Raw genomic sequence first — 16,486 nt, forward strand, 5'->3', positions numbered from 1 at the left:
GGAAACAGCTGTTATCTCTGAATTGGTACTGCTGGTGTGGCATTTCACAAATTTAGGCAAAATACTGAGTTTAAATTAGCAGCTAACTCTTAACTCTATTTTCTTTGTAGGTTTGTCTGTTGTCAAAGAGAATTTCTCTGAAATTATATGCCTTTAATCCCAACAGAATCTTTTGAGTTTTAGGACAGCCAGGTCTACACAGTGAGACCTTGTCTTAAAATTATCTGCCATTTACTGCATCAGACACACTAGTGAGGAGCTTCCCTCAGTGGGTACCTCACACACTTTCCCCTGCAGCAGTGACCATCTTTCCATCATCACTAACACCATTTTTCTACTGCAGTCACTCAGGGAGACAAGGAGAAAGCCCCCAGTCCATTTCCATTGTCTAACCAAACCACAGCATAATGTTCCTCAACTCGGCTTCATTAGAGCTAGGCATAGTGATAGAGACCAAGATCCCAGTACACCGAGACAAGGCCACTGAGTCTAGAAATACCTTCCACAGCAGTGCAGACTTCACGGAAACTATGTTGAGAGTGTGGAAATGGGAGATTACATTTGGGGTACAGGTGCTATTATAGTAGCTGTAGAGGAGACATTCAGTTACAAGGCACTCTATGCTAACACATGAGAAGTGCAAAGAAACATTCCCATGGAGCCTTTTACCTAATAGGACTAATTAATTAAGAGCTACACCGGGGCTGGAGAGATGGCTCCATGGATATGAGCAGTTGCAGCTCTGGAAGAGAGCACAGGTTTGGTTCCTAGCACCCAAATGAAGGCTCATGGGCACCAGACATGTGCGGTAGGCAGATCCTGATACACAAAACAAGAGCCTCTAAAAAAGGAGCTGCAAGTGTAGCACAGTAGGAGAGCCCTGCACCCTCCTCACACAGACAAGCTATTGTCAGAGGCAGGATTGCCCGAGGGAACAACACTGTGTACTGTGTATATACAACTTCAGTCCAAAACATCAAATTAGCTTTATATGAGGTTAGAGAGATGGCCCAATGGTTAAAAAAACACTATTCCTGCAGAGGACCTGAGTTTGGCTCCCAACACCTATACTGGATGGTTTAGAACCAGTGATCAGCTCTAGGAGATCCAATGCTGCTGGCCTCCATAGGTACCCACTTAAGTGTGCATACCAACACAGACATACACACACACACACAACTAAAAATAAAGTTTCATATAAAATTATTTTCAAGTTTTATTCTCAAAATATATTAAAAAAAAAACATACCAATAGACTACGAGGTTATCTCACACCACTTGCTTCTCACTCAGTCTTTAAGGAGCTGCACGTCCAAATCAATGGGTAAGTTCTTCTCTGTGCTGTCAGCCAAAGGAGCCAGCCTCTGCTGTCAAACTAGGAGTCCCAGCAGCTGATGTGACATGGACTTCCTCAGTAGGATCTAGTATTTCAAGAAGAGCTTGCCTACACGGCAGATGACATGCCCACTGGCCCTCTTTTTTCAGAACCCTCTGTCTCACATACTCGGGGACTGCTGTGCAGGGACACCTGGTGTGGCCTGACGAGGCAAAGTGTACATGGCTCCCAAAAACTGGTCGGCAATCCTTCCTGCTTCTCGAAGCCCACTCAGCAGAGCACCATGGACTGTGGCCGGGTAGTTCCGGATTGTATGTTCTCCAGCAAAGAAGAGTCTTGGAATTGGCTAGTGGGGAAAGAGGGAGGGGGGTCACCAAGCTGCAAACATCACTTTATTGTGTTTGAATTGCTAAATTCCTGTTGACTTTTGAACACCAATCTGCTTCCATCACTAGTTTATCAGTTTACCAAAGTGTCTTTTGATCAGTTTACTGATGCTCAATATTCTAGTTTTCTCTCATGTAGTACCTGCTGGCTAAGATTGACAAAGCATCCTAAACTCTGAACCACAGACAGGAGAGCCTTCTTAGGCTCAGGAATATGTCTGACTTTCTAGTTGAGAGCAGGTTCCAATCCTTGGGGTTGTGATATTGAAAACATTGTAACAAGGTCTACCATAGTCTACATAAGAGCAGGTCCTACAACCTACAAAGCCCTAGTAACTTGGACCTTTACAACCGGACAAGCTGCCATAAAATTAAGTACGATTAAAATAAGGCCTAAAAAAGTTTGTATGCTTAGAAGATGTCAGATCCCCTGAAGCTGTAGTTCCAAGAGGCTGAAAAAAACCATTCCAGTATAGGTGCTGGGGACTGAACTCAGGTCTTCTGGAAGATTAGCAGTCAATCTTAAATGCTTAGCTGTTTTTCTAATCCCCTAATCTAAATAGGACTTTTTAAAAGGGGGAAAACTGAGCAAGAAAACTTACTGACTTTGCATATACTCTAGATTCTTTCCTTCATTTTGAATCTAGCTTACATTTACAAAAGCTCATGTATGAGAAATAATACTTCATTCCAAAAGTAGCTAAGGATAGAATAAGTAAAAATCTAAAACTGTCAGATGTAGCTTCTGCCCTGAGCTTCTGGTCTTTCCCCAAATAGGCTCAGACAGAGATTCCTAGTTTCTTACCTGTGGGGCACCTGGAATTGAGGGGCCAGGAGTGATTGGCTGAGCCATTAAATCATAGTCATTTCCAGAAGATCCTGCAGCCACATAAGAATAGGAGCCCCGGGCCCAGGGATCAGCCCGCCAACGAGACACCACAGTTTCCTTGGGCTACATAAAGGGAGAGATGTGAGTTAGTCATTACTGATACCAGGACAAATCAGCCATCTCTGAAAACTAGGTAAGAAGAACCATATTGCTCACTCTTTCATAAATCTAATAGGGGACTAAAAGTATTGCAATTGGCCTGAAAAATAAGCTACCAAGAAATTCTCTTAAGACTTCCCAATGTATTCCCAGTGTATTAAGCTACTTGTGATATAACCCCACATACAAAAGAGAATCAAAGCTAGCAGCTTCAGTTCTCTGGGTCATGTCCTAGAGTATTCTGAATACTTTAGTTTCACACATTAAAATTTATGTCCACTCAGCACGTATCTTCATCCTGGCATGGAATGTCCTGATCAAGAACTTAAGCTGCAAACTGCAACTAAGCCAGACCCTAGTTGTCAGCTGAATCCCTACTTGTCCACTCACTCCCATACCTGTGGTACTGCACTGCTGCCAAAAATCCCTTTGAGAATGGCCAGACACCGGCCAACAATCACATCATCACTAATGTTCTCCATAATGCCAGCAGCTTCTCCTGCTACCAGGGCCAATAGTATTGGAGCTGGGGAAACAGAACAATTCCAGGATTTTCTTAAAAGAACAAAGTGAATAGGCCACATAACACACAAAGCTGGAAACTATTGTTCTCAACTCGGTCCCTAGAAACTGACCAATGGGCTTTCACCACCTATGACTTCCTATATAGAATTTTAGTCCTGACCACTTAAGGTGGCTCCACAGCAATGGCAAGCAACATCCTTTTTACCTAGTTCCGACTCTTCATATCTATCGATTACTACCTGCAGTCATCCATTTGGTGAGTATATAATAAAACTGCATGACAACCCTGGGGCTACCTAGTTCCTGTGGGTGTGAAAAATACAAACTATACTACAGTTAACAGGTAAATAACCATATGGGGGGGCGCTGGTGAGATGGCTCAGTGGTTAAGAGAACTGACTGCTCTTCCGAAGGCCCTGAGTTCAGATCCCAGCAACCACATGGTGGCTCACAACCATCCATAATGAGATCTGATGCCTTCTTCTGGGGTGTCTGAAGACAGCTACAGTGTACTTACTTGTAATAATAAATAAATCTTTGAAGAAAAAAAAAATAACCATATGGGAACAGAATCATGAAACAAGGCAATGTAAAGAGAATAAAATATAGAGGTTTAATTCAGATTCTACCCAACAGAAATGTATGCCCTCAATATATACATTCAGCTCAAGCTGTGAAGGCCAAGCAAAACTAGCCAGACAGTGAAAAGAGAAGGAATAGACACTGAAGCTCTGAGCAACAAAGCAACCAGGATTTGAATACAGTTCCAAGTTCTTAGAGCTGGGAGGGAGGATTGACAGGGAAGGAAGGAGGGAAGGGCCTCAGTAAATCCTTGGTAAGAAATCCTCCTTTCCCATTAGCAATCAACAAACAGGGATACCAGTCATGATTAACAGCTGTTACAGGAGGTGACAATGGCCTAGTCAAGGACATGGGTGATGGTGGGTAAGAAATGCTAAGGGAGCGTGGAAGGTATTCCATGATACTGGCACTGACAGGACCAGATGGCTTGGATGTAACTAGGGAAAAGCATGGTGCCCCTCAGTGTATGAATGCCTCTTCACCAAGCACTGAGTGACAGGTCAGAAACACGTCTGTGCTGCTAAGCAGTGGCCTACACCTGCTCTTCACTCTGTTCATACTGTACACCTGCTCCTCACTCTGTTCATACTGTACACCTGCTCCTCACTCTGTTCATACTGTACACCTGCTCCTCACTCTGTTCATACTGTACACCTGCTCCTCACTCTGTTCATACTGTACACCTGCTCCTCACTCTGTTCATACTGTACACCTGCTCCTCACTCTGTTCATACTGTACACCTGCTCCTCACTCTGTTCATACTGTACACCTGCTCCTCACTCTGTTCATACTGTACACCTGCTCTTCACTCTCTCGGAAGAGGGAATTAAATGTACTAGTTAATCAACTGATTATAAAATAAAGTAATAGGACAGGAGATAGGGACATAAACACATTTTAAGGAAGTGATCTGAGGCTATGGGCAAACTGGATCTAATTCTCAGAAGTAGTACGTTCTTTACATGCTTTCTTCAAAACACTCTAAAGTGTTTTTTAGGACTTGCTTATTAAGTTCATAGAAAATATTAGGCATGTCTGTATGAGAAAACTTTAAATATTCCTAATTCTCTGTTTCTGTAAGAGTCTGAAAAAATAAAACAGCAAACAGTTACCTTTATATAGGTTCCAGAAGAGGAAGAGCTCGCCCCTGCTAGCAGTTGTACTGCCAACGTGCCCGAACAAATTGACACTTGGATCCCAGAACACACGGTCAAAGCATAGCACCACCTAGCACAGGAAGGGAGAATATCAGCTGGCCTCGGAGCAAATGCTTTCTGTAAGCATCCCTGTCCCTTTCAAGTCATACTTCTACGACTGCTTAGCCACTCCTATCTACTTCTGATACAAAAGGAGAATCCCAAGTAGGCTTGGGGTTACAAAAAAGATTAAATGTGCTTGAATATTATTATATAATACGACCAGGCACTGCCAGGCCTCAGGCCTGGAATCAGACAGCTGAGGGAACGGGCAAACATGGCTACATGCAGAGCCCATTCTTCATTGATGCCAAACACTAGGCTAGCGACAGGAGAGGAAAGCACAGCACCTTGTTAAGGTTGCCAAATCCCATCCTTTGGACTGCAGATGTTTTCCACTCAGGAAGAGGTGGCACAAACTGAACAGCTGGTGGCTGTTGCTTCAACACTCCCAAAGGAAGGGTACAGAGAACTGCATCACACTTATAAATAAAGGTTTGACTTGTGGAGCGTGTGTTCACAGCAATCACTTCACATCCTAGAGAAAGTGGGAAAACTTTCATGACAACAAGAACAGCACTAGTGAGGTAACTGAATATGACAGCCACCAGGCTCAACATGCTAGTTCCTTCACTTTCAGACAAGGAAAACAGAAGAGGTGCACCCAAGGCTGCCAGGCTTTAAACCCTCACACTAGATAATCCTACACCATCCATCATCACTGGAGTAAAGGGCTTACCTGCTCATAAGGATGACAGCTTGAAGACTGATACAAAGCCTCAAACTGTAGATACACTGTAATGCTTAGTTTGATCGCTAAGTTGATATTAAAATTATTATTTTACCTAATATGTTTTTAAAAATAGGAATACAGATTAATAAGAGTAACATCAGAATAAACTCCTTAAGAATGAGCACCAACAAGCACCTGGCTGAGGAGCCCTAGTTTTATATGAACACTCAATACAACTATATATGTGTGTGTATGTGTATATATCTATCTCTCTCTCTAATGTATGTGTGTATGTGTATATATATGCACATATGTAGTTGCATGAATGTTTATGCATATGCATACAAAAGATATGCATATATCTTTTTTGATGAATTCACTAAATATAATTGAGTTTTTTTGAAAACATGGCACATCATAAGTATAGCTAAGCTACACCCACTTTCTGTGGACACAGAATGAAGATATTATTATGGTTTCTGTCACTTTGCCACCTGATTGAAAAAGGTATCTACAAAGTGTACACTCATGAATCATGCAAACAAATTACCAGAAATAGATAAAGGTAAAAATTAGTCCTGTTTCAGGGAAGGTGCTCTACCTTCCTCTAGAGAAGGCACATACCTGAGGCTGTGTAGCGAACCTGCCGCACTGCTGTGTTCAGTTTAATGTCCAAGCCTTCAGCTAAAGCCACAGGCACACAGGAGTAGCCATTCCTTACTGTCAGGTGGCTTCCAGTAAACTCAAAGTCATCGTCCTAACAAGGTGAAGAAAGGCCTGCTGTTACATCTTCAACTATAACTTACACCATGCCATTTGCACTGAGTTCTATAGGACAATGTTAAAGAGCACAAGCTTGTACACATCAATTTTAAAAAATTTTTGTGTATGGGTGTTTTCCCGCATGTTTATTATATGCTATATGTATGCAATGTCTGTAGAAGCCAGAAGAGGGTGTTGGATACTCTGGGACCAGAATTAGCGACAACTGCCATGTTGGTTCGGGCATTCAAACCCAGATCCTCTGCAAGAGCAGCCAATGTGCTTAAGTACTGATCCACCTTTCCAGCCACAAACAGTATTTTAAGACCACAAACAGTTAACTCAGTATTCAAAAGTTTAATTACTCAAGGGGGTGGGGTGGGGTACACTGGCTGATCTAGTTCCTATTCTCCAGGAAGCAGCTTCTTTTGTCCCTAGATAGTCACTAGCATAGTCCCATATGGCCGTATAGACCATCCCATCCATCCCATATGGGGCGGGATGGAGACCAGTGATGAGAAGCACAAAGCGAGATAGATATATATATTCATCTCCTTACAGCATTATAGATATGCAAGACATCAGATTCACTGCCATAATTACATTTTTACTTAAGAGCAAAATCCACTTTTCGTCCTTAAATTGACAGACTAAAGCTGAGGAAGATTTCCAAAACTAGTTGGTCCAGTAGGTAAAGGCAGCCCGGAGGCGTAAAGAAGCTCTGGACACTCAAAGTTATCAAGCCAAGGTCTGACCTGGAAGCTAAGCATATCCCAATGGTCTAGAAACTTGGGGGGTGGGGTGGGGAGGTCATAAGTTTTAGTAATTAGATGTTAAAACTGATCTAGCAGCAAAGATAAGCTCAGGTGAGATGACAATTTTTCAGAATGTAAAAAGTACAGATAGAGCTAGAGGGGTAACTGATAAAGCACTGCATGCACTTGAGGCCCTAGGGTCAAGTGTAGAGCCAGTAACAAAAACAGACAAGTCAAACACTAGAAGACAATATTGTAAACTATGTATCTGACAAGTGAGCTCTTCCAACTTAAGAGACAACCAGACTTTCTTTCTTTTTTTGGTTTTCCGAGACAGGGTTTCTCTGTGTAGCCCTGGCCGTCCTGGAACTCACTCTGTAGACCAGGCTGGCCTTGAACTCAGAAATCCGCCTGCCTCTGCCTCCCAAGTGCTGGGAGATTAAAGGCGTGCGCCACCACTGCCCGGCGACAACCAGACTTTCACTGAAAGAAGAGACATGAAGGTGCTGGCCTGAGAGAGTCACTGGAATGGTGGACCCTCCAGGTTTGACACTGAGTATCTCTGAGGATGTGAAACACATGGCTTGTCACTGACTTAAAAGGTCATCTGGTATGCAGTTCAGAAGTTAATTCATGGTTAAAAACGGCTGGAGGTGCAGTGGCAGAGCAATTACCTGATCGATACCCCTGAACCTGATCCCTATACCACCAGAGCCAGAAACTTTCTGTAAGATCTTAGCAATTCCATTTGGAGGGGTGGGAGAGCAGTCAGACTCAGGGTCTCACTGTATAGCTCTGGCTGTCCTGGAACTCATTATATCTACCAGGTTGGCTATGAATTCAGAAATCCACCTGCCTCTGCCTAAAGTGCAAGTGCTAGAATAAAAGGCACGAGCCACCATGCTCAGCTCCACTCTTATATTTTTATCTGATAAAAATAATATTCAGAGCAACTTTACTGATATTACCACAACACACACACACACACACACACACACACACACACACACACACACACACACCCATCAGTGAGCCAGTAATAAATTAACAACTTATGTTTATCTCTACAATAGAGCTGTAATAAAGGGATAAACTACATCATGGTAAGTGAACTCATTCATGAAGACAACTTATAATAAAACTACAAGACAAGCTGAAGCAGGATTGGCAGAGCAATTAATTGCAAAGGGCAGAAGAAAATTCAGGATAATGTAAATATTCTGTATAGTTTAGTTTTTAAAGAGACAATACCTTCACTGTGTAGGCCATACTGACCTTGAACTCATTAATTTTTTTCTGCCCAGCCTCCAAAGCACTGGGATGACAGGAGTGCACCGTGACATCAGAGTGAAATGCTCTAGATCCTAATTGTGGTGGCAGCTCATTCATTATAAAGCAAGCTTGGCAAATCATCAAGCTGATTGCTTAAGATGTATAGATTTCACTGTAAGCAAATGCCATCTCCTGAAGCTTTTAAAATACAGAGACACGAAAGCAGTGGTGCGCGTGCGTGCACCCGCATACACACACACACAGTCCTCAAGTATGTTCAACTCAATGAAGAAATCCTACCTGATCCCAATGTTTAAGAGAGAGGGTCGAGAGAGGTGTGGCGTTGGCAAATTCAAGATTTGCAAAATGCCAGTCAAGTATTTGTCTGTCTCTTGAAGAGAGATATACATCACTGAAAAAAAAAAAATTAGTGAGCACAGGGTTAACAAAAACACAAAAGACATCACTGCTAGTCTCATGAGCTCCATGGATGGTCTCAGCCAGTCTGGACCTTAAGCTGGGGTGCAGACTGTGCCTTAACAGGTTCTCACCTGTTATTAAACTACTCTGTCCCTGACTTCTAGAGAGCAAGGTCAAGCTTGACTTAGCAAATTACAGCGGGGGATCACCTTTGTCTGAAAAAATTCCCTCATACTAAGTCTTCATACATCACAAAAGACAATTTCCACCTAGGACAACTTCATCTCAATAGCAGGACTTGTGGAGAAGGGCTAGCTGTAGATACAATATCCTGACACTAACATGAAGGAGTTGGAAAAACAAACCTGAGCCGCAGCCCCATGTCCACACAGACTTCCCATTCATCACACAACTCAATATGATCATGAAAGAAAAGGCTCATTGTTTTATTATCTTCCAAACTGAACACAAGGAGAGCAAAGCTCAAATTCTTAATGTCTGAGTTTCTTTCCTTACCTTGGGGGATTGGCTTCCAATTCTTGAAGTTTTTCTTCTAGCTTCCCTTGTGTTTCAGCTAATTCATCATATTCCTGACAGAAATTATATAAAAAAAAATAAATGAATGTGGTTTAATCTTAAATAGATAATTTACCTAATTTATACGTAACACACTTCCTGCTCAGCTCATGCTTATAAAGTGTGATTCAATTTAAGGCTGGAGTTTTTTTTATCCTGGAAACAAGCTATGAATCTGGGATAAAATGGAACAGGAGGAAAAATGGTAAAAGCACTAGCAGTGAGTTCCAAACAAGGATGTAGGGCAAGCAGCTGCCATGCTCTCAGCACCTCAGTGGCCTTAGGATGGACTCCTTGGAAACAGCTTCACAAGGACTCTCCTAGCTATGTATGACTAATACCATGCCACAGACAAGGTGACCAAGGACACCAAGTGAGTTCTCTAAACCACAGTCTGACTTCAGACTTCACATGCACTTCCATTCTCAACTGTCAGGATAAGAACTCTGTAGGAAACATTCTTCTGGCACCAAACCCTTTCCTTACAGCAGACACTTGCCACTGGCTGCGGCTCAGCTCAGGCTTCTCACCTCTACACGAATTTTCAGGGCAGGATGGCACTGACCTTGCAGAGGGCAGTCAGATCCCTGTGCTTGCTTTTCACTAGGAACTCTGCTGTGATATCTCTGGGCGGTTTCACTTCTGAAGCTTCTTTGTATTGCTGATGGAGCTCTTTAATTTTCTCCTTCAAATTTACCATCTAAAATGGAAAAGTAAAACATTTTTATGCTAGATAACAATGCAATTCATTCCCAAATAACATACCCTTCACAATGGCTCTTCCAATACACTGCTGTGAAAGATTCTTGGAAATTATCTTTGTTTTGTTTTGCTTTTTGTTTTGTTTTCAAGACAGGGTTTCTCTGTGTAGCCCTGGCTGTCCTGGAACTCACTCTGTAGACCAGGCTGGCCTCAAACTCAGAAATCCGCCTGCCTCTGCCTCCCAAGTGCTAGGATTAAAGGCGTGCGCCACCACTGCCCAGCGGAAATTCTGAATACCTGTTCTCTGCCATGCCATTTGGGAAAGAGAGTTTCACAGAGGTTTCCATAATACTACCAGGTAACTAAGATGGATTCCTGTCTTCCAAAACAATAGAGAGGGAAATGAATATTCTACTTAAATAAATATGTGAAACAACCTACCATCAATTTAAATTTATTTTGGGAAAGCAGCTATCACTGCTTTGCTTTGAGACAAGGTCTCACTATGTAGCCTAGATGTTAACCTCACAATCCCTCTTGCTTTAGCCTCCTGGGGGTTGGAATCTCACAGGTTCACCACCATGCCCAGCTTTGTTAAACATGTAAAAGGTCAGATCACCACAAAAGGAACCTTATGCAATCATTCCTAATGTTAGTTTTTCAGTTATCAACAGGGTATTGAAACCTGGCCCACAGATGTCGACCAACTGGCAGCTCTCCAGCCACTCCTCAATCATTGCCACAGTCCGTATAGAGCTGGGCTGGAGTTCCAAGAGGGCCGGCCCTGACCGCAGGTGAGGAACCATCTCTCCCTAAGCTGATGTCTTTTGCAGTTGGTAGTATAAAAGGAAAATATAACTATATTTGAATCATCTAGAACCTGAAACTTGGTGGTGACAGAGTCCTCGGTTAGGGAAAGGAGGTGGAAATGTTGGCATGTTAGAGATAATTATGGCAATGAATGGCCTGACTTGGTCATCGTCTTCAGTGAGTAACTGGCCTGCCTCAGCTCATCGTGCTCGAACCCAGACCTCAGCAGAGTCGGTACCAACCAACTGCAGTTAGGAAGAAGGCTAAGGAGACCCAGGCTGCTCCGGCCACGGAGGTCAAACTCCAAAAAGGCCTTTAGCATTTCTAAGTTAAAGGAATCCCCTTATTTTAGTTTTTTGGGGGTGCTATGCAAACAGTGACTGCAGAGTTCTACCTTATTGAGAAGCTCTTTCAATTCCTCCTGAGTCTTCACTATCTTCTTCCAGTGTTCAATCTGCTCATCTTTCACATGCTTTTCTTGTAGCCTGTAAGAGACAACACGGATGTACGGTCCAGCTGTAGAGCACAAAACTGGGACCCAGGCAAAAATCCAAGGGTCCAAGCCCAGTGAATGGCTAATATTCAAACAAGGAAGTCAGCTCATTGTATTTGTTACCTAGCCTATAAGATAAATAACATGCACTATGGTGGCACACTTTAGAACTAGCACATGTTAGAAAGCAGCCTTGGGGAGTCTATAATTTTTAAAATGTGTTACTTTGAAATTCATCTCCTTTTAAAAATTGATTTAGTTTTGAGTGTTCGCCTGTCTTGTCTATGCACTGTATGCATGCAATTTCTTCAGGGAGTGGCAAGGGAGTGTCAGACCTTCTGCTACTACACTGACAGACGTTGTGAGTGGCTATAGGAATGCTCAGAACTGAACTCAGGTCCTCTGGAAGAGCAGCCGGTACTCTTTAACCAGTGAGCCATCTCTCTAGCCCTGATTTGGGAACTTAAAACTTCACGTGAAAATATGTAAAACTTAGGTCAAGTAAGACATAAACAGCAATCTGTCAATGGAACTTACTATGCAATAAATAGTTTCAAAGTACTTACTGAATGACAACCTCCAATGCCTGGCCAAGGGATACAGGTTTATTATTGAGGACGTTGAAGTCTAACTGATGACTAAGGTAAGAAGTGGCTTCTAGCAACCGGTTAAATTCTTGCTCTACCATTTCGTCTTTCTCTTTTGGAACCTGCAAATGTGAATATAGCAGAGTTGGTCCTTGTAAGACTGTAAGCAGCCATCCATGAACACAAAATGTTCTTCAGTTTAGAGGCCAAAATATGCATTTCAAAGGAAAACCTTTGAGGACAATGATTTGACTTTTTCTATGAAGTGGTAAGTCCATTTAAATGAGATATGAAATGTTTCAGGCCTGAAATATTTCCTCTCCCACTTGTTTGCTCAGAGCTCAGACTCTGGGACTACAGTAAGAGCTAGAAGACCTGTGCTGTCACTAGCTGAAGTTACACAAAGCGCAAGGTACACTGAGCTAAGCTAAGCTGACATGCAAAGGACACACTAGAGAAGTTCCAGAGCCTTAAAGAATAAGAGCAAAATGGGAAAAGAAGAACCTCAAGTTACTTGCTCAAAGATGAAAGAATTTCAAAGGACAGTAGAAAATAAAGAAGTAAAATTCATGGAGCTGACAATAACACATCATGACCATACCTTTACATAGTAATTAATAGTGGATCCTCAGAGTTCAGTGTCAAAGGTCTCAGACTATGAGCAGTTCAGTCACCGCAAGGTCTGGCGCCTTGCTGTGGCAGAGGAAGGAAACATACTGCAAAGCAGTCCCCTAGCTGACCTAGACCATTCTACAGACTCTGTGACAGCATTAGGTCATTAATACCGTTCCTCGGCTACATCTTAGCTTGTCCCACCGGACCCTATCTGCAGCCCCACTGCTGCAGTTATGGCTACAGCAAGACACCAAAGCATATCTAAGAAATGACATTTAAAATACAGACTTCACTTTGCAAGCAACCTAAAATAGGGAACAAGAAAACAAAGCAAAATAAATAGGCTCTAGTAGATACCAAGCCTGAATGACGTGTTTGGTAGGATGTGACTTCTGGTAAGATCACTATATTAAGAGGCTACCTCTCAATGAAAACCCTTCAATTTTATACTTGCAAGCACTAACTATACCATCCCATGAGATGGGCCACTCTATGGCAAAGACAGATGAGCTATCAAAAAAGGGTGACTTTTTATAAAAGAGAGGGGAGAGCGCCAAAGCATCTGTGCTTTGGATCTGTGAACACAACAGATACAAGTGATAGCCATGCTCAACGCCTCAAGGAGAGAGGCGGCTCTCACAGACAATTAGCTACTCCCAGCCTAAAGGAAATCTAAACTCCAGTAATCTCGTTTGTGTAGAAAAACGATATAGAGAACCAGGCTTCAGTGCGTGGTGCCATTTATGCATTACTGTGGTCTCAGGAGCTGGTAGGTCAGAGTACCTGCTGACCCATTCCCACAGTGAAAGAAGAGCTCTTGCTGATGGTCCTGCTTGCCCTGACCACAACTATCAGTTGTTCAGAGACCCTCGTCATCAATTTCATTCACCGTCTCATCAGTCACTTTTTCTCAAAGATGTGATGGCCATGTATACAGTAACTTAAAGTGAAATTCTGCCAGGAACTTGCTGTTTCTAGTGCAAGCCTGCGATGGTGCTATAGAAGAGGGCTCTAGCACTCTACACTGAGCTCTCTTTCCAAAGGGAGACAGTCACGTTTCAATATAAACATCTACAAGGCTGCGCAATGTTACCAGCAAGACTGCTTTCCTGGAGTGTTTCTATGTAGGTTTCTAAAATACCTCACAAGAGGATGCGCTAGCAAGAGAAACTACACTAAACCACATATGCCTCTACCATGGGGCAGAATGTGCCAAAACACAAGAACGCAAATGGGACAGATTAAAGCTCTTCCAGTGCCAACTGGATGGCTTACTTCAGACAAGCTTTAATCTTTGTGGTTAGGGTGACAGTCACATAAAAGAGTTCATACTGAGAAACACCCAGCACTCTGGTTCAGTAACTGGGTCTAGGGTGTGTGGTAGAGAAATATTTAAAGGGACACTGTCAAGGTTAGAGGGACCAAATTGACCTTTGTTTCTTCCCTCTATTTTCTGAGCAGCCTGCTTGATTCATTACACTTCCCCCTTTCCCATCCACACTCCCCACCAAAAAACAAAACAAAACAAAACCGATGTTTTACATGCGCTTTCAATGACAAAAACTCAAACAGCACCAGCCCAACATATAGGCGCAACTGTACAACAACAAACCAGTGTGAATGTGTGATGGAGAGGATCGTTGAAAGGAAAGGATTTAAGTGTTAAGCTTTTAATGGGTTACTGTAAACAGTGAAGAAAATGATTTGAAAAATTATGAAAAAATACCTTGACAGTGTCCTTTTAATCAGTGCAGCAGAGGGAGAAATAAACTGTAAATAACAGCCCAACAGCCACGTCAAGTTTCCTTTTGTATGACAGCAGTAAAATCAAGGCTTTAAACACACAGCATGACAGAAGCATTCTGTTAGCTTAGAAGCTGCGACCGCTGGAGAAATAAGGAACAGACTATACAGAGACCAAAATGGGAGAGTCAAGGCATAGAAATGGCCAGGGGTCGGGGCTTCAACAAAGGCAGGCGGGGGTGGGAGTGAGAAAGCACTGAGGAACAAAAGCAAAACTCAATTAAAAAACAGAAAACACAGAACAGTAACAACAAAACCAAACAAATAAGACTCAAACCAAAGGAGCACTGCCACGTTTGATACCAGAGAAAGACTGCATGTCCGGTACCACTTAGACCCAAGGCTCAGCTTTATGAGGGATGTGAGGCAGTCAGCAACCAGGCCCAACCACTGTCTGCCCAGCTGAGCAACTACAGCAATGCTGCTGTTGCCAGGGTAACCGGGGCAAGTCGGGCTGTTCTACATTAACTCTAACATTTCAACTGTAAATGAAAGGAGTATTCAGAAATGTAAATAGCACAGGTGTCCACTGGCAAACCTATACCGGTCAAGAGAAACTCAGATGTGTTTTGAATGCATTTAAATACTGAATCCACTGCCAAAAGGCCAGTTACAGACACACTGTTTTACATAGCCAATAATTTAAAGAACTAGTAAATGACTACCTAAGAACTTCCAAATGATCAGGGTTCTGAATACTTCATTCCCTTTGGTTAAAAATCTTTGGACTCCATTACTTCTACAAATAACTATGGAGAGAGATGTTCCTCCAAAGGAAAACTTTAGACATGCAGGATGGATCATCATGCATCCCCAACTCCAACAAACACTTAAGCTCAACACTCTAGTTGCCCATGTAGGACCACAGAGAATGGTGAGGTATGCCTTAAGGGTCATTGTCATGATGCTTTTAATAGTTTAACAATAGGCACTGGGAAAATAAGATGCTTAATTAAATCAGTAAAGTGCCCGCCATACAACTGAGTTCAGATCCCCAGCATTCACATAAAAACATAATCCAATGCAGGCAAAGCAGGGACAGAAGAAGCCAAGGGCTTGCTGGCCAGCCAAACAGCTAAATCAGTGAGCTCCAGGTTCTATGAGAGACCCTGTCTCAAAAATAAGACATAGTGAAAGAGGGAGACATCAACCTCTTTATGTACATTTACACCCCCAAACACCATACATACCTGACATACACATATACACAAGTACACATATACACAAAAAATAAATAGTAACAACAAACACCACGTATTTACATTTTTTTCCTAGCAAAAAGTGGCTAGGTATGGAGCTGTCCTTAAGCAAGCACCACCTGTGATAGCCATAACCTCCCTTTTTTGATTTTTTTCAAACACGGTTTCTCTGTGTAACCCTGGCTATCCTGAACTCACAAAGATCCACCTGTACCTGCCTCCTAAGTGCTCCGATTGAAGGTGTGCACCTCCATTTCCGGTGATAACTGTAACTTTCAGTAACTGCTGGCCTTATTAACCATGGTAAAATAATTCTCAATGCACTAACAACAGAACCATCCAATTGCTTCCCTCCTTTGTGATACTAAGATGACAGGGGTTCACTCAGTCTTTGTGAGTTCCAGAATGGCCAGGGCTACGCAGAGAAACCCTGTCTCAAAACAACAAAGGAGAGAAGGCTATGGCTGCCACCGGTGGTGCTTGCTTAAGGATGCACACAGCTCTATACCTGGCCATGCTTGCTATAGGAAAACGATGTAATAGGTGGTGTTTGTTGTTACTTCTTTTTTCTTTTGAAACAGGGTTATTATGATCTTCCTGCTTCAGCCTCCCAAGTAGCTGGGAATTACAGGACTGTGACACTGTGCTGGGTAAATTTTGACTAAGGCTGTGTACATGAAGAACTTAGACTCTCATTTTTTATTTTATTTTTTTATTTTTTTGCTTTTTTTTTTGAGACAGGGTT

General features: G+C 42.5%; 1 protein-coding gene across 4 annotated transcripts in view; it reads right to left on the minus strand.

Moving 5' to 3' along the window:
• Positions 1-1,191: 1,191 nt before the first annotated feature.
• Positions 1,192-16,486, minus strand: part of Kdm1a (lysine demethylase 1A) — a 52,668-nt gene continuing 37,373 nt past the window's right edge. For 2 of the 4 annotated variants that reach the window (XM_031379110.1, XM_031379107.1), the window contains 11 exons: positions 12,104-12,246; positions 11,439-11,529; positions 10,098-10,232; positions 9,473-9,546; positions 8,837-8,948; positions 6,372-6,504; positions 5,365-5,552; positions 4,931-5,045; positions 3,109-3,236; positions 2,528-2,674; positions 1,192-1,682 (listed from right to left, as the gene is read on the minus strand). In XM_031379110.1, the coding sequence (XP_031234970.1) occupies positions 1,497-1,682; positions 2,528-2,674; positions 3,109-3,236; positions 4,931-5,045; positions 5,365-5,552; positions 6,372-6,504; positions 8,837-8,948; positions 9,473-9,546; positions 10,098-10,232; positions 11,439-11,529; positions 12,104-12,246 (1,452 nt within the window). In that variant the 3' untranslated portion in view covers positions 1,192-1,496. Of the gene's footprint in view, positions 1,683-2,527; positions 2,675-3,108; positions 3,237-4,930; positions 5,046-5,364; positions 5,553-6,371; positions 6,505-8,836; positions 8,949-9,472; positions 9,547-10,097; positions 10,233-11,438; positions 11,530-12,103; positions 12,247-14,465; positions 14,478-16,486 lie in introns of all 4 variants that reach the window. The other 2 variants (XM_031379108.1, XM_031379109.1) reach the window with 2 other exon arrangements.

The sequence above is a fragment of the Mastomys coucha genome, unplaced genomic scaffold, assembly GCF_008632895.1.
Source record: "Mastomys coucha isolate ucsf_1 unplaced genomic scaffold, UCSF_Mcou_1 pScaffold18, whole genome shotgun sequence".
NCBI lineage: Eukaryota > Metazoa > Chordata > Mammalia > Rodentia > Muridae > Mastomys > Mastomys coucha.